Source organism: Sylvia atricapilla, chromosome 7, assembly GCF_009819655.1.
Source record: "Sylvia atricapilla isolate bSylAtr1 chromosome 7, bSylAtr1.pri, whole genome shotgun sequence".
NCBI classification, from domain to species: Eukaryota; Metazoa; Chordata; class Aves; order Passeriformes; family Sylviidae; genus Sylvia; species Sylvia atricapilla.
Window position 1 is genome coordinate 27016405 of NC_089146.1, and position 22083 is coordinate 27038487.

The following is a 22083-nucleotide window of genomic DNA, read 5'->3' on the forward strand; positions in this document are numbered from 1 at the left end:
CCTTTTTCAGGCCTAGAATCAGATGAGCAAGAACATCCGCATTACAGACATGGCAATGTGAATCACAGTGGCTTTAGCAGTTTATACATTATCCAAAAACATTAACTTGAGTACAAGTTTTAAACACACAGTTTGCCCACTTGTATTAGCATATGCTGTTCATATCCACATCCTGAAAAGGAAGAATTTGTTTAACAGATTTAAATACAGAAACAGATTAAATCCATACTGCTATTCTGTTTTACACAGTACATACTTTATACATCACAAATGGCTTTTACAAGTCAGAAATGGTTGCATTACAAGTGCCAAAGGCATCTCAGAAAAGTGAAGACAAAAAAGATGCAGCACCAAACCACCACATGTTTGGAATATTGTTCTATAGCAGATTATGACTCATGTCTGCTGTTGTTTTGTGACCTGGGCACAGAAAGGACCACGGCAAAAATGTTCATTATTTCTTGACAGACATTACCCTAGAAATCAAATTTGATTTCTAGCCTACCCTGAGTAACTTTGCTCATAATAAAATAGCAGCTGTTGCAAAAACAGGTTTCAGAAGTAGAAACCTAAGTTACCTGTCATTAACAACTGAGAAACTTTACTTATAAACCTGGCAAGATAGAAGTCTGAATTCTCAGGCAAAATTTCCCACGTATAAACTAAGAAAGAAAAAGAGCTACTGAAGTCCTATGGTTTGTAGTGAAAACATGCACTTTAAACTGCATGGGTTTTTGAAGTGTTAGAGAAAGTATGGCAGAATTATCGGTCACACTGCAAACAGCTCTGCAATGCATCATGTAAACATCACCTCTAGACTTGATTTTCGAAATAGACACATCACCTATACCTGTGTAGGTGTGTGTGTGTTTATATAAACGGCATGTACACACAAACATATTGTGCACAGACACATAATGTAAGTGTGAGTATACACATTCTGTGAAGCCATTTCTTCTCTCATATTACCAAGCCCTAGCTTTTCTAGCAAACAGAGTATGTGCTTATATTTAAGCTGTTTTCAGCTCAGAGAATCCCAGAAGCCTGTATAAAGCAGACGGACTCTGTTTAAGGAAATCCACCCCAGCACTATGCTTCCAACAAGCACATCATGATTTTCTAGCCACTAACACTGGGGGAAAGCCACTTTCCTTACACTGCGTACACTAAAAACATTTCGGCTCTCATAGCTCTGTAGCATCAAATTCAAAACAAACAGAAAATGAGGAATACTGTTTTGGAAACACAGCTAGGACACAGAGATCCTTTTTGTTAGCCTTAAATCAAGTAAACACTAGAGTCCACCAGGTGCCATTTTTCATGTATTACACTATTTTTCCTAATACTGACTATGTTTAAATGCCTGATAGAAGTTCCTCTGGGCATTTACACTGAGTTTGATTATTTTTGGAATATTCTTTGGTTGAAAGGCTGATGCCAGCAATATGGACATAGTCCTATTTAAGATTCCATAAGCCTGAAATTAAATCATAATGCCTGGTGCTCTGGTAACTTGGCTCATCATGGAGTCCATGAGATGCACAAATCTGGTGTAGGAATAATACTGCAAGAGTGCTAGAGAAACCTCTGACCCAGAAAGGCAAGGGTCTGTGGTCTAAGAGTACCAAAATCTTTTGCCGTTCAAAAGTATTTCTGCAAATGTCCTCTTCACCACTGCTACTGTAACAGGCCATGACCAACAGTGTTTATTGGTCAACACCAGTACAAACAAGCAACGCCATTTCAGCTCACCAAGAGGTTCTGAGAGTGCTCTTAATGTGACACATCTGTCCCAGAACAGCTGAAATCAGACTGATGCTAAACGGATGATTAAAACTTCCAAGAGTTTTTAGAGGTCTCATGGCATCACCATGCAAAGGAGTCTAATTTTCTTTCCGCAAGTGTTTGCTCTCCTGTAACTCACTGGTCCTCCTACAGATATCACAGCAATAGTTTATCCAAAGTTGCTCGATCTAGGCTTCACTGACAGATAGGTTTTGCTTATCAAAGTGACAATATCAATATTTCTCAAGGAATGACCTTGAGGATTACTAGTTAAAGATGTAAATACATCTTCAATGCCTGCTTCAGTTTATGAAGTGTCTGTTGGCCTGCAGTTTTCTCTCTGAAATCTTCCTCATCTTCTTCATAATTCAGAAACTGTTTCGCAACCAGTTTAAGTAAAAAAAAAATCTGACCCCAAACTCATTTTCTTTGGAGATCTCTCGACTTCACCTGCAAACCAGTGGCAGCAATCCAAGGATTGCTTCCCCAAGGTACTCTCAGGAGGTCTTCATCTTCATGAAAATTAGAGCAAGACAAGCACCCTCCTGGGCTTTTTGATACAGTGCAACAGTACTCGTTTCCAACCAAAGCCCATCGAACTGTCTGTATTCAAGGGCAGCTTGCAGTGACAAGTAGGGCAGTTGAAAGAAAAAGTTTTCCCAGTTACCTAAGTGGAAGGCAGAACGTGATGTACACGTGACACAGGGCTGCCCATAACACAATACAATGCCTTCAAGCTTGTAAAATAAAACCATCATAGGAATGTTTCATCAACAGAGAAGCCAGTCAGGATATTTGGAACAAAGGAAAAAAACTTCTGCCTTGACATTAGTATTCCAAATACCAACCATACAGGTTATTCATCTTGTTATTTATCAGATCTTGGTATTTATCATTAAGACCAGAACTGGGCTGATTAATAAGATGGTAGGAATTGTCACTGGCCCTTCACCTCAGGAGGCCTCATTCCCCTTCAGCCTGTACAAGGTCCTCCTAAACACTAACATCCTGTGTGCCCTCACAGCTGATTCCACACCCAGAAATTCTGGGCATTCATGTTAAATAAAAGTTTCCATTCAGACAAGCCTTGGACATGAGGTTTTTGTAGGCTTTGGCCAAAGTCAAATGAGAAGTCTTATTCTAATTTCCATTCTCAAACTGATGGCTCTTTTCCAGGATCAAAGTATTTTCCCACACAGAGCCCATGCCTGTCATCCAAATTCAATCAGCCCTTTACCTACGTAAGGATTGCACAACAACTTTGCTGGCAATATTACAAACTTACAGTGTCCTCACAGACCAATCATCACAGTATTGGCATTCCCACTGTGTTCCTTTTCAGTGTGGTAATTAACTGGCTTTTGTAAAATAATTTCATCAAATCTTAAACAATTTCCAGAGGACAATCAGAATTAACATCCTGCACCAGCAGGAAGTAAATCAGTGAAGAGGATGGTCAAGTACCTGACACAAGGTTAGATGCTACTGCAGTTGAAATTACAGCTCTGTTATCTGAAATCCTGATCTGTGCCCTGCCCACTGATAAACTCTTCTTAGGGAGAAAGCCACGAGCTGGCTGCATGTGCAGGAATCACCAATAGGTGCTCTCCTCACACTGGAATCACTTCCCATCCAGGTGCCCACACAGCACTGCAGGACCTGCTCCCACCCTGTGGCTTTTGCTCAGCATGGAGGGCAAGTATCTTCACCTTTCTTCCAGCACTGCTTGCAGGAAGTAAGCATTAAGCTGAATGCAGAGTAAACACTCACAAATACTAACAATCTTTAAAATGAGACAAATATTTACCCATAACACACTGCGTATGACTTTAATTTAAATCTAAAGCTTGACAATAATTTTAACTGCACATAGTTCATGGCTACTATCAGCAGTTTAAATTGTTTCTGCCCTGAGAGGGAATCACAACATTTTGTCAATGCACACTTTAGTATCAATTGCATATTCCTCACAGTACATCATGTTTTCCTTGTGATAACAGAGCTTATGTTCAACTACACATGTCATTCCATACAGGACCACAAACTGTTTTATGAAAAACAGCACTTCTTTTGACTTTTTCTGATCTCACTAGCTATAAAACATGAGCTGTAGTTCAAGTCAAGTCAGATTGGTTAAGTGTGCTCATTAAGTGTGTTTAAAAGTTGTCAAAGAATACACAAAGTTATTAATAAAACTGTAGCATTCAGTCTGGAATGGTTTTTGGGCTAAATGGATTTTTTTGTTCTGTTTTTTCCCAGTGCCTTAACACTTTGTGGCTGAGACCTCCATGACCACCACACACAGTAAGTAGTAGTAATGGATAGACTGTCACTAACAAAAGGATAATCTCAATATAGACTGAAAATATAATCAACTTCCTGAACAGATGCCTTGACTGCCATTACAGGATCAGATCTGCATGACTAATTGCCACGTGCACACAGCAGCCACATGCTTTCCTCACTGACAGATATCACCAGTGTGAGGAAGTCTGCTTTATCTGCCTCTGCTCAAAGGTAAACCCCAGACAGAACAGCGCAGCCACCACACACAGATGTTACCTGCGTTACGGCAGAATTCAGTAATTAACACTTGGGTGAAGAGGATATTGGCTATGGGACTCCAGTTCTTGGGGGAAAGAGTCCCTGTCTCCACGGCTTCCTGAGCAGCAGCAGCACTGTTCCACTGAGTCAGCCCCAGTCATACCTGTAAACTGGACTGCACCACCCAGGAGCCCTCGGAACCACAAATGATGTGCACTTGTCACTTGCAGGAGCTGAGTTCATTGTGCTGGTAGTCTTAAGACCAGATTCTATTGAAAAACTACCTATTTTTACACTTTTTACAGGTCTCTTGTGGTATTTCAACCACCTGAAGACAAAACTGATTCTTCTCCTTCTCCCCAGTAATCTCCACTGCCGTCTCTGTTTTCAAGCTGTCACAGTGTTTACAGGGCATGGTCTGCTTTGCATTTCAAAAACCACAGATCTTGAAGGCCACCATAAAACCTTCCACAAAGGCAAAATCTTCTGATGCTAAAATGAATCACCTTGATATTAAAAAGGCACTACTTTTTTTCTCCCCCAAGTCATATTGCCAAAACACCATGGCAATACCTAATTGTGTTCTTTAGAACATTTCACCTGACTAGATTGGCTTTTGATAATCCAATTCACTATTGCATAATCAATTTATAAGTCTGTTAACTACAGTCGTGACAGAGATAATGGCAATGATTGCATATAAATTCACTGCTGCACTGTTTCTTCTAAAGCCTCTGGTTTGTACTATGCTCTTAATAAAATCATAGTACAGCAATGGTATGATGAAATAAAGATCACCTGTGCATTTGTTTTTAGTGGCTTAAATTAGCTTAACTGTAATAATTTATCTGAAAACTACTGGCACCAAAGGCAAATCCAAGTCACATGCAATCTTAATAAAATGAATTTTGGTTCAGTAATCTCTTGTCAGCCCCAAGGCACTTGCCCAAGTACTACTCAGGCAGAGTTTGCTGGAAGTTCTGCCAGAGCTGTGCAAGCCATTGGAACAGAGAGAAGGACGGACACCACACAGTGAGCACCTGCTCCCCCTAGCCCACAGGGAACAGCAAACATCCAATTTTTCAGCTGCAGCAGATACCTCTGCTTCCCTTTACACGCAGCAATGATGACCCCTAATGGTGGAATGTTTCTCCTGCTGAGCAATATGAAGAGATTTTGCTTTTCAATGCATCTTTCTATCTAAAATAATTACAATTTCCCCTCACAGCCCAGCAGCAAGTCAACTGCTTGAGATTCACCTGAACTGTAACACAGAAGCAGCATCAATTATTTCTGACTTTGGACACCGAAACATTAAAATGCAAATCCATATTCCACATCCAAGCCCAGAATTTAGAGTACCCCTATTTTCCTGAGGGAGACTATCTTAGAGAAGCAAGTTTCAGCTACAGTGCTGTGAATAATCCCTGCAGGAAGTCCTTAGAAAAGAGCATGCTCCTTTTTCCCTCAGAACCAATCACTCTATGTGAGCAGGCAAACAGCACATGCTCAAACAGCTTCTTTGTAGCCTTCTTTCAGCTGCTGGATAATGCTGCACACATGTGTGTGGCTGCACATTTGATACCCAGCAATCCTTTCATCAGAATAAAATAGAAGTAATTTTATTATTTCCAAAGTCATAAAATTGCATGTTATTCTAGTATTAAGTCAACATTTTACGTGCGTAGTGTTAAGTTCACATACAATTTTTACATCCTGGAATTATTAAATTTGCTGGGTTTTTTTTTAAATCCAACTACATCTCAAAGCCTTGACTCCTACTGGAAATAGAAGGTAAATTTAAATTGTGTTACAGATACAGTTTTATGCATGTGACTACATAAAACTAAGTCTTGCTTTTCTCTTGGGAGAGATGAGTATCACTACCTGTCCCATTTTAGCTTGCCTGACACTTGCACGCAAAGCAAGATTAAGAACAAGGTAACTATTACCCAGGCCTGACCTAATTGTGTCAGTTTTTTCCAGGTAGAGATAAACACACAGCACTTAAAAGAGAAGGGTTGAGAGCCCCTGGCAGCTTACTGATTTGTTTACTTTCTTTTAACAACATTATAACACTGAAGCTGTGCTAGCTTTCAGGCTACAAAGCACAAAGCCTTCACCTAAACAAAATACAAACCCAGAGATATTTCCAGAATGCTCAAGAAAAAGCACATTTTCAAATCATGACCTCTTTTTGTATAGTAATTGTAGTTAAAGTCACACAAGTACTTAGTAGGAAAAAAAATGAAGACGTGCTTCAGAATTGCGTGTGGACTGAATTGACAGTTTTGTTTGGACAGTTAGGTATGTAAAATCAGGGCTGAAGTTACACTCTAATGAACTTTTCACTACCTTTATGACAGGACTGTTTGGTTTTTTCTCCTTCCTGAAGAGCAACAATTACTGCAAATACTTCACTGTCCTGGCTTACCTTTCTCACATCTGAGCTCTTTGGTTCTGTAGTCCAAGTAATAATTCTAGATACAGCAAGTCTTGTCTCACTGGAGTTCACAAAGTCTGTTGGATCCATTTGTCTTGCCAAGGACTCAATATACTTCAGGATAGCAACTTTGACCTGAGAAATAAAAAGCGATTTGCGAAGCTCAGGAGTTGGCAAAGATGCATTTTCTTCACAGGAACAGATCCCACTAATGATCCCCCCAGACTTACATCACATGGTGAGGAGGAAGCATCCCTGGGACATGTCTCCAAGTTGCCAATATAATTTCTATATCATGCACATAATGCAACAATTACCTTCTCATGAGTTCTGTGCTTTATGGTATGCCTGACATGACAAGCTAAGACAAGCATGTTGTTGTTTTAGTGAAATAGCTTTTGATACTGACCTTCAGGTTTGGTGTCTGGGTCTGATCTACAATAAACCTCATCAAAATGTTAAATTGCTGATCAAATGGAAAAGAATCCCTGTCCAAAGGAAACAAAAGCAAAAATGTAATACAAGATAAACTAAATTAACTCAATACCTCAAAACTCACATAACAGATTTCAACATGCTTTTCTTCTTGGTAACTTTACCATCATTATGAGAAACTCTAAGCTTAAGGATTAGCAAGTTATTGACACAATACTGTAGAAAACTGCTAAATCAGTATCTTTACACACTGTTACTCTACTGTCTGTACAGTTTTCTCATGCCTGTCCATTTCATTTCAGACCCTGCTTTGTTCCCTTATCTCTAGTAGCAGCTTGGTTTATCTTGTCCTTAGGGTTCATACCTAGTTTTGATCCCTCTCCTTTTTTTCCCCACTATTTTCTCCTAGATTATTACTACTTTTTCTTTTCTTTTTTGAGTATCCTATTCCTAGAATGAGTTGAATTTTATTGTAATAGTGTCCTGTGCTGGACATCCTTTGAAAAGGACATGGAGTACAAATTTGGTGTGAGCACTGCAGTAGCATTCAAGGTTTTATCCTGAGGTGACTGTTACTTGTGTGTGAACAACATGAAAGAGATGCTGAACTTTGTGGTAAAGCACCTTTCATATTCTGAATACTCCCATTTTTTTGGTACCTGTCAATCAAAAAAAACTGATATCTGAGCACACACCCCACAAAACCCTAAAATTAATCAGTAATGCGTTTTTAATTTATGCTTTAAAATTTATGCTTTAAAGGTATTTATTTAGAAGAGAGACAGGCCTTTTTAATTCAATACCTGAAATATTGTGACATAACTTTGTTCTCCTTTATTCTTATATTCATCAAGACTGAGCCCTCAAAATACACTGTTGGATTTCTAAAATCACACCTTCCTGTAATCCCGAAACAACTTCCACAACATTTGCCATCTGAGTACTCTACCTGGTGACATCCAGAGCTTTTTGAACTTTTGCTTGCACAGACCCCAACAAATCTGCTCCCATTTTCTTTAGCAACTGAGTCAGGAGAACAAAAAGCCAATCCTGCAAGTCATCTTTATGAATGATGATGAAATCAACCAGGGTTTCCAGAAACATGCTGAAGACCTATAAACAAAACAAGTGTCAGAAAAAGTAATACAGTTCTTAAAAGAAAAATATTCAAAGGGAAAGGGGGGTTACAGTCTGAGTTTCAGGATGATTTTGTTATAAAAGTTTCATGAATGATTTTTAGTGACTACATTGCTCAGGAAAAAAAAAATAATCAGACAAGACATGTCTAAAATGTGTTGTATTAAAGTACCACAGGTAACGAATGAAGGAAGGGGGTAGAAAACACTTACTCTCTGTTGTGAATTCCACGGCAAAGCAGGCCATGCAACAAAACAAACCACTCGTTAGCACACAGAGTGATCGAGGATGCAGTTTCTCAACAGATAAAAGACACATTCATTGAAAGTTTATGTTTTCTTAAAACACCATCTCTTCTCAGCAGAGTTACTTAAAACATTATATACCTTGGATCAGATTCAGTCTCCTCAGTCAAGAAAGTAACTCTGTATGTTTATATACAGTTATATGAACAAAGCTATGTGTGTTTAACACCACAGCTACTGAGTTTTTATCAGTAATTCTATAACAGCAGCGAAGATGACAGATCACTGCTGCCACAAAGGACACACTGGAGCCCAGCATGCAATAAACTCCCACCTTACTCAGAAACTGGAAATATTTCGCAAACAAATAATTACGCCTCCATCCTTTCTACTACACATACCTTGGGGAACCAAAGCATTAAGAACTTACAGGCAGATACCACAAGCTTGGTGAGACCTGTGGCACAACTGGTCCACAGCATAATTAAGGCCAAAAATGCACTTTTTGAGCATGACCTGCGACAGGCTACTCTGCCTGCCCATGGAATTTCCACCTGGCAATCATTTATTAAAACTGGTTTACTAAGAGGTCTTGAAATACAAAGATTTATACAACTTATTCCTTCTCAAACTGCATTCAACCCAACTGCTGATGTTTTTATACTGCCATTACTGCTTTTCCTAAACTAGCAAAACTCAGAAAAGGGCATGAAATTCCCTATTCCTTTCTCTCTGCTCCCCCTTAGCTGCCCACAGAAATCCATAGTTCTGAACATGCCTATGGGCCATACCTCCCCATTCTGTGGCCCCCTTCTTCTTAAGAAATGTCTGTAAATTCATGCCACAGCCTTTAACTTCAATGGTTGGTGTTTTAAGGAAGGCAGAGTAGCTATATAAAGACCTTGATTATGAGATTCATAATAGTATCCCGGTGAGACACTTGCTCCCAGGTGTAGAAACCCCAGTGGCTCATGACCCCTCATGAACCATTCCTCCCTTTCCATCACCAAAAATACACACTAGAGAAGGGCATATCAAACTGAACTTCTGGCTCCAGGAGGTGACCTCTGACAGGCATTAAGCTGTTCCTCAAGGAAGCATGGAGTAACCAACTCTTGGCAATGTAAGAGAGACTGAGACACATCCCATCCTTGTAAAAAAAACTAAGGAGATTTTTAAATGCCAGTTTTCCCCGGCAGATGGCAGGGGTAGAAATACAAACCACTCATCTTGGAACAGTGTCAAATGTGCACATACAGTAATGTAGGAGAGTGAGCCAAGGCTTTGTGATCTTACCTTGCTGTGTGGGTCAGCAAACATGCGAGTAAATATTTCACACAGCCTTTTTAACTCGACTCGGCTAAAATACAGAAATAAAACACGACATTAATGCCAAAGTTTTAGATGCAGAAAAAAGAAAAGCAGCTAATAAATCACAGTAAGCTGTCAGCTTAATTCAGGGTGAGGCTGCACAGTTAAAGATCTAACCTTCTTTATTTAAATGTTACTTCAGTCACACTTCCGAAAACTTTGTATATCTAGGCAAAGCCTTTACTGGCACTTCAGTTTAACTGCTGGGATCACCTGTTTTACATTAAGAATCTAATAAACATTTATTTTTTAAAATCTTTAACCAGACAATTGTATTTTCTGCTGCTTTTATTTTCTTCTATATTCTGGATTCTAGAAGACAACTTAAATGTGCACATTTGCAACGCACTTAGTTTCTGTCTGGGTCAAGCTAGATGAATCACTGAATCATGCATTTTTTTTCACCTTAAGAATAGGTTTTTCAACTCTCCTTTGTGTCAAGGATTTCAAATTTTCAAGTAAGATTAGAACTTTCTGGTTACATACTAATCAAATCTCTTGGTCTAAATTCCTAGTTGCTTCAGTAGTATCAGTCTAGAATCAGAGATTATTAACAGATGAGAACTGACTCCAAAGCCTGACAGCAGGCAGGCATATTGAGCAGCAAAACACATAGAAATGGAAGGGACATTAACAAACAGCAACCTATTAAATCAGAAGATAATTACATCAAGGAACAATCTAAGTTCCTATTAGTAAGAGATTATTGGGTGCTCAGTAGTGCTCTTTTTATGGCACGGGGAAAAAAGAATGATGCATGAGATACTGAGTTGGAGTCAAAAGCAGAACTCTTTGTTGCCAAAGCTCTTATCTGCAATGTACTGAAAAGTCTTAGCTTTCCTGCAAGGCAAACTGGCAAAAAATACAGCAGCTCTTCTTGTTTATGGTGCAAACAAAAACAGAACAAGGCAGTTAAGTTACATTTCCTGCATACTATGGATGCAAATAGACATTTTTCACAATTACTATAAAACTAGAGCAACTAGAGAAATGAACACTGACTGCTCAGAGAAGAGTTACTGAAGATTTTGACTATAGGGAACGTATTTCTAGACCAACATTAATTCTACAATCCACCAACTTCTCTCTTTCTAAAAATAACCTACAAACAGACCAGAATAAGGCAGTAGTCTACAGATATTTTGTGTTAGATTGTTTCTAAGTAACACAGGACTTTTTTCCCCCAGTAAATCTATGCATGAAAGGCTGATTAAATTTTAAAAGGGCACAAAACCAATGGGTTTAAGAGTCTGGTAGAGAGGGAAAAGTCATTGTAACAACATCACAGTAAGCTGTCAGCTTAATTCAGGGTGAGGCTGCACAGGCTCAAAATGACTACAACACTCTCCTGACATCGTGCAGATTGCAGCTCTCTGAATGAATCCCTATTTATTACTCTAACAAATTTTCTTTCTGGACAAACATTATATAAAGTCAGCCCATATACGCGTGTCTGTTTCTAAAAGCCCACAGACCCAAACTAACACTGCAAGTACTAAACTGCAACAGGCAGTGGAAGAACATTTCCTTAAGGGACTCTTTTGCCTTGTTTTATTTAGAAGACCTTATGGGGAGCCCTTAAAAAAGTAGGCCACATGAAGCTGCATGAACTAAAGAGGATGGGTAAGTGCCATTCCACTTTGTATGCATGTCTCTGGATATGCAAAACCCAGCTAACACAGGATCAGCCATCTTTCAGTTCACAATACTAAAGAAAACCCAGCCACATCACCGCCTCTTGTTAACTGCTACACCACAAGAGAAGGTGTCAGGTTTAATTAGGAGACAGACCTGCCCCTTGGACTAATGACCTTGATGATGTTCTCAAGATGCCGTGGGAACAAGCAGGGTGATAAAATCTAATCATTAGAACAGGCACCAGATCAACTCTGAACCAAGGAGGAAGCAGATCAAAAGGAAACCAAAACGAAATACTGAGAACTAAACACAGTATCAAATTGAGAAAAAAAAAAAAAAAAAAAAAAAAAAACAACCAACACAACAACAACTGCACAGAGGTGTAGTTTCTGGGACAGATTTAAAAAGTATTCCGGATCAAAGCTAATGCAACTTGCTACCTTGAGGGACTGGTGACAGCACAGTTCAAACACTACAGCCAGCAGGGTTGAAAACAAGAGTTTAATTCCACCAATATTTGTGCTAAGATCTACTGACCTGGATAAACAGCCCATCACCAAAACTTTTCAGCACTTCCTCCCTTGCAACTATCTCCAGCAGCACTCCAACCTTGCTTAAAATCCTCACACACTTTTGTGGCGAAATCAAAATCTCACCCAACTTTTTCATACAACTAATGAGGTGCCACAGTTTTTTCAAGACAGTTTGTTAAAGAGAAAGAAAAAAGACAGCATACGTGGTGGAAGTATCTTTTAAGAGATTCAGAAATAGACCACATCAAAAAGCATCTCTGATCTAGACACTCTAACTACCCATTTTAAAAACCTGTAGCACTTCCCATGTAAGGCCTGTATCACATCATGTGAAGTGCTAGAATATTTTTATGATGGCAAGAAACCAGCTTTTCCAGGCCTGCTCTCAGTACACTTTCATTCAGACTGTTACCACGAACCATCAAATTGTTTTCAGCCAGTGTGAAGCCCTTTTAAATGGAAACAATTGCACAAACCCAAGTAAGGAATCTCTAAACAACCACTTAAAAACCCGGCTATAATTTAAGTACATACAATTCAGAACAGAAAAATAAAATTGTCACAGCTATTTGTAAATGTTACCTTCAAAGCAGCCAAGAGATAAACAGCTTGTTTCAAACACTTTCTCCACATACTAAGGATGAAATGTCTATGGCCTGAGAGCCAGTTGTCTAGTTAACATGATCTGTGGCCATAGGGAGTTTCCACATGACTACTGAATAATTCTGAGACCTACTGGATAATTCTAAAGCATCTTTTAAGGTGTGATGTGCCAAAGGTGTTTGAAGGGATGTTGCGGTTCTCAGTAAGGGAAAAAGGTCTCCCTCTCCCACCATACGCAGTTTCAGAGTTGGTACACATACTTCATCGCCCTAAGAAACTTTTCTTTACATTACACACTACACCACTTATAGGATACAAGTTTCTGATACAAAGTTTTTCAAGAGTTACAAACAGAATCTCTAATTACAACTAACACAGCCTTCATAAAGAGTCAAAGTACAGCCAACGCCAGCACTATCTGATCTCAGCTTTGAAACACGCACCCTGAGTCTTTTGAGAGTAAATGCAGCGTTTGCTTCACCAACTAAACTGCTATGGGAAAAAATGTTGAAGGTTCAAACAGACTAATTAATGTAAATATGGCACCACTCCTTGAGTATGTTTACAATAGCACCACTGTGGGAAATATCACTGTGCTGCAACAAGCACCTACCATTGGAGGTCTTCATGAGACAGACGAGGGCCAAGAGAAGACAGCCCTTTCTACATTACTGCCACATATTATACTGATGACACAGCAGAAACCTTTCCAAAAGTTAACTGCAATCCCACGTTGTGGAGACAGCCTTCACACCATGGAAGACACCACCTGTCTTGCTAAGGCAGGTACATAATACTGCCTTCTGGCTGTAGCCATCCCTAATGAATTACTGACACCAGAAAACAAGTCACCTCAGCGTCCGTTGGCTTTTCAGTAAATTCTGAAGACCTATGAGCCCTTCTTTCCTCTCAGACCAGTTGGAGCTGGCGCAGTGGTTCAGCACCTCAGCCACATCCTCGGTCTGCCGCAGGTAGTGTGGAATGCCGCCGTTCCTGGAGCCATAGGAGCGCTCCGAGCAAGCGCTGGATGCGTCACTGTTGGCATCATCGTCAGAGTACATCCCATAGGGCTCGTATCTTCTTCTCACTGGCTTTTTCTGGAAAAGGGCAAACTCAGACTTACCAAGTTATATACATTTACATCGGTGCCAAAAGAAAAACATTCTATTTGCAATCACTAAAAGGAAGATTAGTGCTACTGTTATAGTGACTGAGGTGTTTTAAAGACGTCACCATGCATTGCCTGCTTACCTCTTGCAGCAGAGCAAGACAGACCCTACTGATTTGAATGAGACTGACTGACTCAGGGGAAAAGGGTCTACCTTCCCCAGCATGATAATCATTTATTTATGCCAAGTAGAATTAAGTTACTGGTAATGAAATGAAATACAATATATGTTCTATTGGCAATAATGGTCAGTTCCATTGTTAAAGATACTATGATGATACAACTTGTACTTAAAAAAAAAATAAAGATAAGGAAGAAATAGCTGTGCTGGCATGCCCAGTTATTTTGGTATTGATACTGAAGTGACTCTAGAAATGCACTGGATACGGGAGATGGCAATTTCTCTCTTACTTTGGGCTAGGATTCTTTCTAGAGACTGATAAGGGAGTTGAGTACTCAAACCCACTCATCTACATAGCATGGCAGTAGAGGACCTAATTCCCTTGGTACATCTTTGATGGCCTTGGTCCTTACAGAAGGAATAGTAGCCTAATTATGGCAGGAAAAAAAAAATCTTAAATAAACCTTAAAAGAACAGGGTTGACAAGATAATGTGTCAAAAAAAGACCATTATATTCTGAAGCATTTGCTACAGAATCCCTTCCAGTGTCCAGTCCTGCACATCTTGGACTTGTGAAGCCAGCAGTTTTGCTTCCACTAGGACTGGAGGACTGAAGCATAGAAATTAACTCATGTGCATTATCATGGGCGTTAGCAACAGGGTGGGGAGAGTTGGAAAGTAGAAATAAAAAGTCAAGAAAGCACTAGTACCTTGCTCCTGGAGTCTCCTAACAGCTGTAGGCAGGAAAATATTGAAGGGTGGGAAAAAGCATAGAGAATTATGTCAGAAGCTTATGTAGGGTTTGTTTTTGCAACAAAAATGTATAGCAAATGTGTCTCAGCAAATTAAAAAAAATACAGTTTTTGCAAAATAAAAGTGGGTATAATAATGCCTGACTTTATCTCCTAACTGTTGCACTACTCATACTGGCTACAATTTCCCTTAGGGAGCTTGGAAGTGAGAATATCTGTTAAAAACGTTTTTAGGAACAGATCTATATTCAGCAGCTCTTTGCTTACTTTTCAGAAACCTGCAATGAAAGATACCAGAGATTTTGGTAGTGATTTCTCTTTCCCCACATATTACTAGCAGCGTTTCATTTTGGAGTCTTGCAAAGAAATTCTGATGTGAGGAAGCCACTATCTACAATACAGCACATTTAATCAACTTCACTTGCCAAGTTCTCTTTCAACCCACAGTTCTTACACACACTGTTTTGAAGATTAGCTTCTTTTAAGACCCCCTGGTTGGCACCACTGGCTTAAAGACCTTACTTAACAGCAAAGTTTCCATCACCCTTAGAGCTCTTCTGACAGACCCAAGCACTGACTCCCAGTATAGACACTGTGGGTTTAGGCCAAGTCCAGCTCAAACAGAAGCAGTGGATCCAGCTGGAATTGTACAAAGGGAGCAGAGGTCACAGAATGACCCACCATGTTTTGTTTCAATTGAGGATTTGGCTGAAGCCATCTTTGGAGAACTTCTTTTAATTTCTTACTACATGAAAAAGACAACTCTCCGAAAACAAGGTTACCGGGTAAAAGCTGGCATCACAACACTCTCTCAAAAGGAGCCTGCACAGGCTATGTAAATTGCCTGTTCCCAGAAGGCAATAAAGAGAAAACTGGGGTGGTGGGAAAGAAGGAATCAACAAGATTGTGGTGCATCTCCTGAAGTCGTACAAATTCATACTGATCAACCAAGCCAGCAGCACCAGCTAGTTTCCAGCTAGACTTAAGTATTTCCCTTTTAAGTGCTCAACCCTTCAAAATTTTAACATTTCAGTTTAATGTTAATAAACTTCAAAGCTGGAATATTTAAAAGAGCTCTCTGTAAATCTACTTGAAGATTAAGTCACACCCAAAGAAACAGTCAATTAAAACAATGTGACACTCTCCTCCCTTAAGAAACCTGTATTCAGCAGCTGCTCACATGCAGGGATAAACCCTGATTTCTTTATACAGGCAAACCATCATCTGTAATTATGTCCTGAACTGCTCTGATAGTAAATCTGAGGTGCTGTGAGCAGAAACTGGCTCACAAGCTGTTACATTTGGTAATAAAAATGCTCACTAGTGATTCAGCCCGCTAAATCTGAAAGTGTCATCCATTACATACTGCTCTACCTTTCTTTGTTCACACTTTCTTTGTTTTGAAAGGTAAATTATGTAAAAAGGGCCATTTTTCTAGAACTACTCTAATAGGTGCCATGAGCTGGGTGATAATCAGACATAAAAAGAAAAATGCTAGCCATCCTTGGGGAAAGTGAAGTAGGAAATGGAGAAAGGCCATCTACCACAAATACTGGCGACAGGGCTCATCCTCCTTAAAGGGCATCTGAGACTGATTCTGACTGATCTGTCTCAAGATACATCAGGAAAACCTTCCCTCGTTCAGGTCTAGACCTGGAGAAGACCCATGGGCACCCAGCTAGCACTGTACAATAATTTCCTCTGCCTCTACACATCGTCTCTCCCCCAGATATAAGAGGTACATACAAAGGCTTAGCATGTGCCTTCTAAAAAGCAGAAGACACTTTCTGTGTTCTAACCAAGAGATACCATTATACAATAAGATTAAACAGGACAGCAACATTTTTTAAAATGACCTAAAATTTACTAGGAATAGCAGTGTATGTTTGGAAGTACAAGCAGCAAACCAGACAAATACAATTCAACTTACACCGTAACTGCATGAGATGGCAGAGATTCCATGCAAGTCAAGTTACGAGCTCTCTGAGTATCTACCCAGGTGCAAATAACACAGGGCAGAAACTTGTTCTCGCTGAAATCTGATCAGGAATCGACACTAACAAAGAACCCTGTTTTTCTGACGAAATCTTCATGCAGGTAATAGGACTGATGGGAATCTCCAACCCCACGAGTGCTGAGCACCATCACAGTGCTGGGCACATCCTCTGACAGCCTAGTGCAAGGCAAACAGCTGATTCAACCCGTCCTGCAGCTGTAGCACAAAGCCACAGCACTCTGTCTGACAACAGCTGCAGAGAACTGACATGGAATAAGGAAAACCATAGTGCTGCCAGTATACCCGAAGTCAAAACAGCAAAAGGTAACTCTACACCATCAGACACTGGCACGGTCAGAATAATGCTATTTAGAAAGAGGAGAACATACGTACAGGTAACTTTAAGCCACTTTGCGGTGTTGGAAGCATTTTGTATTTTTCCTCTTACCAGTGCATCGGCCACGGCAGCCTCCAGATCTGTGCTGGTGCTCAGGACTCGCATGGCATTCACAGAAGCAGGCATCCTGCCTGGCTGTCCGAGTCCAAACCGGTCTGCACAAAAGACAACAGTGAAAGGGACTGTTAAATGAATTCACATTCATTCGGAATCCTAATCAGGTGCCCAAGTAGTTCTCCCCATGGACTCTGGGAACTCACAGTGCTTTTCCATTAACCGCCCTTTTACCCAGAGCTCCAGAGAGTCTGCCATTAGGGTAAGAAATAAACTATTGTTTGTTGGGCGTTGGAGGCAATTTTGGATCCTCAGGGCAACTTTTTATTTATTTAAAGCTAGGAAGCAGGGTATCTATTTTCTGTTTCTTTATACTCAGTTGTCTCAAAGTTTTATTTTAATGTCAGAGGCAGACATGCCCATCCCAATCTGGCACTCTCAGAAATCAAGAGAGGTTCTCATTAACTTCAGAGAGACAGAACTATGCCCAGTGTCAGAACATGTAAATACTTGAGCACTCATCTATCCTGCAGCCTTTTCTCTCAGGCAAGGATGTGAGACAAGCAGCACTACATTAGTCTATTTTATGTCTCAAGGCTTGATTAACCAGTAGAATATACCCCTACACCTCCACAGTCCAAAAATTAACTTAATAACTCACTTGTGAAGTGACTTCAGTTTCTGAGCAGACAATATAATCTTTTTTTCCCTTTGAATTTGATGGCAAAGCTCTCAATGGCATGCAAGCAATGGCACTGAGTCTAAAATGCCATTTACACTCCTAACAGTAATTATTTACTTCATCATTTGCCCAGTCTACCAAAAATGTTACTGAAGTTGGTGTCCTTAGCAAAGCCAACTTCAGAAAGGTCCACTAGCAGACGTATGACAAAATCAGTAACTTAAGTATCACAGGCCAGATTCTGGCAGCTGAGTCCTTCTAGAGAGGGGCAGATCAGAGAGCAGATACTGGGATCCTGGCTCTGGTCCATAAGCAGGAAGACTGGTTATGACATCCCAAGCGGGTTTTTTTGAGTGTGGGCTTGTGCTTGCTCATGGAGGACTTAGAATATCCCTCCTGGAACAGATATTACACCTCTGTCCCTTACCCACACATGCCAACAGGAGATTTGCCAGCAAATTCAGTGGTGCACACATCAAGCTGCAAGAACCCATTTAAGAGACCTTCAGCTGATCCACATCAAGCTGCAGGAGAGAGGGGTCAGGTCACACAGGTCTTTTAACAGTCCATCTATATTTAATTTAACAGTGGAAAATTTGATACTCCTTATCCAATTGGTGAACCAGATCGTGGATTTGCTCAAAACTGAGCCCAAATATGGTATTCAGCAGCTTAATGTGTTTTTGAGGAAAAGACTGCCTATCACAAAATTTCACTGTTTTTTCCTTTTTGAACCTACTGCACTATCTTTTAGGGACTAGCTCACACTGACATGCAAAATTTAAATCAGAGATTGAAGCTGACCAGTTCTATTGTCCTAATTACAAAGCTTTATTCAAGATTAAGCTACTGTGGGGAAATAGGGAAGATTTTTAAAATCCGAAGTATTTTGAAAAGAAAAAAAACCCCTGCAGACTAATATTTATTTCAAACAGAAGTGATATCTATCAAAATTTACTGTTTCTTAGAGTTATGTACCCAGACAAGACATTTCTGATTTACAACAAAAGCACGTTTTCTACAAAACACATTACAAGGGAAAAAAAATAAACAAACTTCTTAGAACTACTGCCAAAAAGTAATCAAATCATGACACTTCACAAAGAAATAAAAGTTGTATGTGTTATTACTATCCCCTTTTTTAATGCACTTGGGTTGAATAATCACTTCAAATATGAAGATGGAATAGTGCTTTATTCCTAAAACGGAAAAACCTGTGCACTCTTAACAGAAGCACAGAGATGATAATGCATTAGGTGTGATCAAAACTAAAGTAAGTACTACAGAGATAGAAACACTATAAAACTGTACAGATGACAAGGATTTTCATAAGTGTAGAGATCTGGTAGAGTACAAGGGCTGTAAATGCTGAGGTAAGTTCTGGATGTGGTTTTATACATAAAACCAACTCAATTACATTAATCAAGTGTTATTGAGATCAGAATTTGGCTTTAACTTTTGAAACTACACAGCATGAAAAATACCACTGTCATTTGTTTTCAAATAAATTTACTAGTACATTAGAAAAGGGAAGATAGTTGTTTCGGAGTTTTTTTTAAAATGAAGAACAAAATGACAAAGTAATTCAATTGTAGATCAGTTTAAATACCGAGCATAAAGAAACAAAATTGAGCTTTTTTTAACACATTAAGTACAGCGTGGCATGCTGGCTTCTATCTCCACAGCTATCAGGCATCTTCTGCACTACTTTGTTCAGTGATTTTTAAATTTGCAACACCCAAGTTACTCTGGGCTTTTCCCCAAGACACTGTTGCCATACTTGAGTGCAGAAATAAGACCACAGGAGAGACCTCAGTGTATCTGTGATGTGGGGCTGGGAACACACCTGGCTCCAGAAATAACCACTACAGCCAAGCCTGGTGTTACTGGGCAAGAAATCTGCAGATTATGCTCTGGCCACATTCCCTTGTCTCCCTTGCTAGATTAATGCACTATACTTGTTACAAACTTGGTGAAAATTTGCAACCATCAGTATTAATCCTATTTTGTCATTTCTCAGAAGATTTTGGCCTTCTGTAGTACACAGGTAACAATACAAAATTTGATCATGCTTTGTAACAAACCACAGGAGCCAAACATGAAGTGACTATCACAGGAAGCCAAAAGCAAACAAAGCTTGAATCTGTATTACAGCTGAGCTATTTTAAATATTTTTAATTATTTTGGTTAAATACAAATTCAAATTGTTATCTGGAAAATGCCAGTCAAATCAGCTTGCATCATTTCTGTTGAGTAACATGATAAGGGAAATGTTTTGAGACTTTTATTTATGTGATAGCCATTTAACCAGACTCATGAGCAACAGAGCATTTTTCACTCCCTATTTGAAGGGTGCTAATTAAATAGCTTTCAGTATAACAGATTCCTTACATGATTTTAGCCTCCAAGGAAACACTGAAGCCCTCATCGTCTACATTATTTTTGTCCTCACAATTAAGTCTCTGTTGTCCCAAAGCTAACAGCCCTCATTCAATTCTTTTTAAGATTCCCAGTAAAATATCCTTATTTCAAAAGGAATTAGGTGTTCTCCATAACTGCAAATCCAGTACAGGGGTGGGACAAAAGCAACTGGAATTCGCAAATTTTTCTCATTACATGTAACCATCACCTTATGCAAAGCCCAGTGAAATTAAGGGATTTTTTTTTTCTTTCAGAAACTTCCCTGTACTTTGGACAAGGCCTTCAGAATTACATGAAGGATGGATCAGGATGTGTTATGCTCCAAAGTTCATTTTGAAAGCTCATCAGATGCTTAATTTTTGCTGCTCTTGTGTATTTTGGAGGGTGTCCCACAAAGAACTTTAATTAACAGAGACAGGAGTCCATAATATTTAGTAATAAATGGGATGAAACCCATTGGGATCCTGTCCTAGGCTCTGGAAAGTGCTACACTGCTAAAGAGTAAACAGAATTTGCAAGTACTCTGCATCAGTCAGGATTTAACCCATGCTGCACAACTGATCCAATTTACAGGAGAATTGAGAAAGCCCTGGATCACCCTTTGTTTAAACACTGCTCACGATGTTCCTAAAATACACAAAATTAAAAACATCCACTAAATGAAACTCAAAACAAAAAGCCACGTTGAACAAAACCAGAACAGAAAGCCCCGCAGTGGTGAGAAGCACATGCCAAGTGCTGGCTGATGCACACGATGGCAAATGTTAAGATGGTGTAAAACAAGACTACGTATAAGAAGCGGATTCATGCAGTTAGCGCTTGTTCACCTGACTGCCCAACAGAATCAGCAGTGGAGAGAGCACTAGTGGACCTGGAATGACGTCGAGAAGCTGCAAGTAGAAGGAATGGCAACACCCACAGGATTAACACACATTGAACCCGAGACAGAAAATGCCACGATCCAAAGGGGATGCGTGTGACCGCTACCGGCAGAGGTGTTTCATAGTGACAGGGAATGGCGCTTATGTGGATGCGTAACAGGTACAGTGCAAGCCCCACAGCGACGCCTCCGCCTGTAGCTTCCCCCCTTCCCCTCGTGACCATTAACACGATGCATGACAAAACTCATTTGGAACAGTCCCAAAGTGGGCGCGGCTCAGCAAAAACACCCTGATGCGCATCAGTCACGTTCCAGACCTGCAGGTCTGGCAGGCGGCCGTCACGAGAACGTGGAGCACGTAACTACAGAGAAGGGTTTAGATGTGTCTGATCTAAACCCTCAAGTGAAGCCATGAGGAATGGTTACGAATTGTGCTTGCAGGTATTTTTCCACAACATTCTAGCCTAGGCATAATAAAACCAACGTTAACAAAGAGAATGCGTAACCACATAAGTAGAAAGAGTCATACAGGGAGGTCACCAACCACTGTAGAGGTCCTCGGGTTGGTTTCTTTTCCAAGTAAACACACATACACACATATTCAGGTGTTGCTACTTCCAAAGGTCTCCTGCTTTTAACAAATTTTGCATACATGTTTCTTGAACCTCAGTATGTACATGCAGAGCTACTGAGAATATGCACATCACACACCCATCTAGAATGACACATGTATACAAATTGTTAAAAGCAGTGGAGCGCACACAGTAGCAGAGGAGCGTAAGCCGAATATAGCTCTCACTTCAATTCCCAGTTGTTAGCAGCACATCAACCACAAAATGCCTTTGGAGAGGTTTTCAGTTCTTGGATTCAGCATACAA

At 39.9% G+C, this 22083-nt stretch overlaps 1 protein-coding gene across 2 annotated transcripts in view; it reads right to left on the bottom strand.

Moving 5' to 3' along the window:
* CLASP1 (cytoplasmic linker associated protein 1) overlaps positions 1 to 22083 on the bottom strand; it is a 171377-nt gene that overhangs the window by 37567 nt on the left and 111727 nt on the right. Inside the window, exons 23-29 of one of the 2 annotated variants that reach the window (XM_066323059.1) lie at positions 17220 to 17323; positions 14734 to 14757; positions 13587 to 13831; positions 9886 to 9949; positions 8157 to 8320; positions 7182 to 7260; positions 6764 to 6907 (exon numbers count right to left, since the gene is read on the bottom strand). In XM_066323059.1, the coding sequence (XP_066179156.1) occupies positions 6764 to 6907; positions 7182 to 7260; positions 8157 to 8320; positions 9886 to 9949; positions 13587 to 13831; positions 14734 to 14757; positions 17220 to 17323 (824 nt within the window). The remainder of the gene's footprint in view (positions 1 to 6763; positions 6908 to 7181; positions 7261 to 8156; positions 8321 to 9885; positions 9950 to 13586; positions 13832 to 14733; positions 14758 to 17219; positions 17324 to 22083) is intronic. The other variant, XM_066323060.1, reaches the window with a different exon arrangement.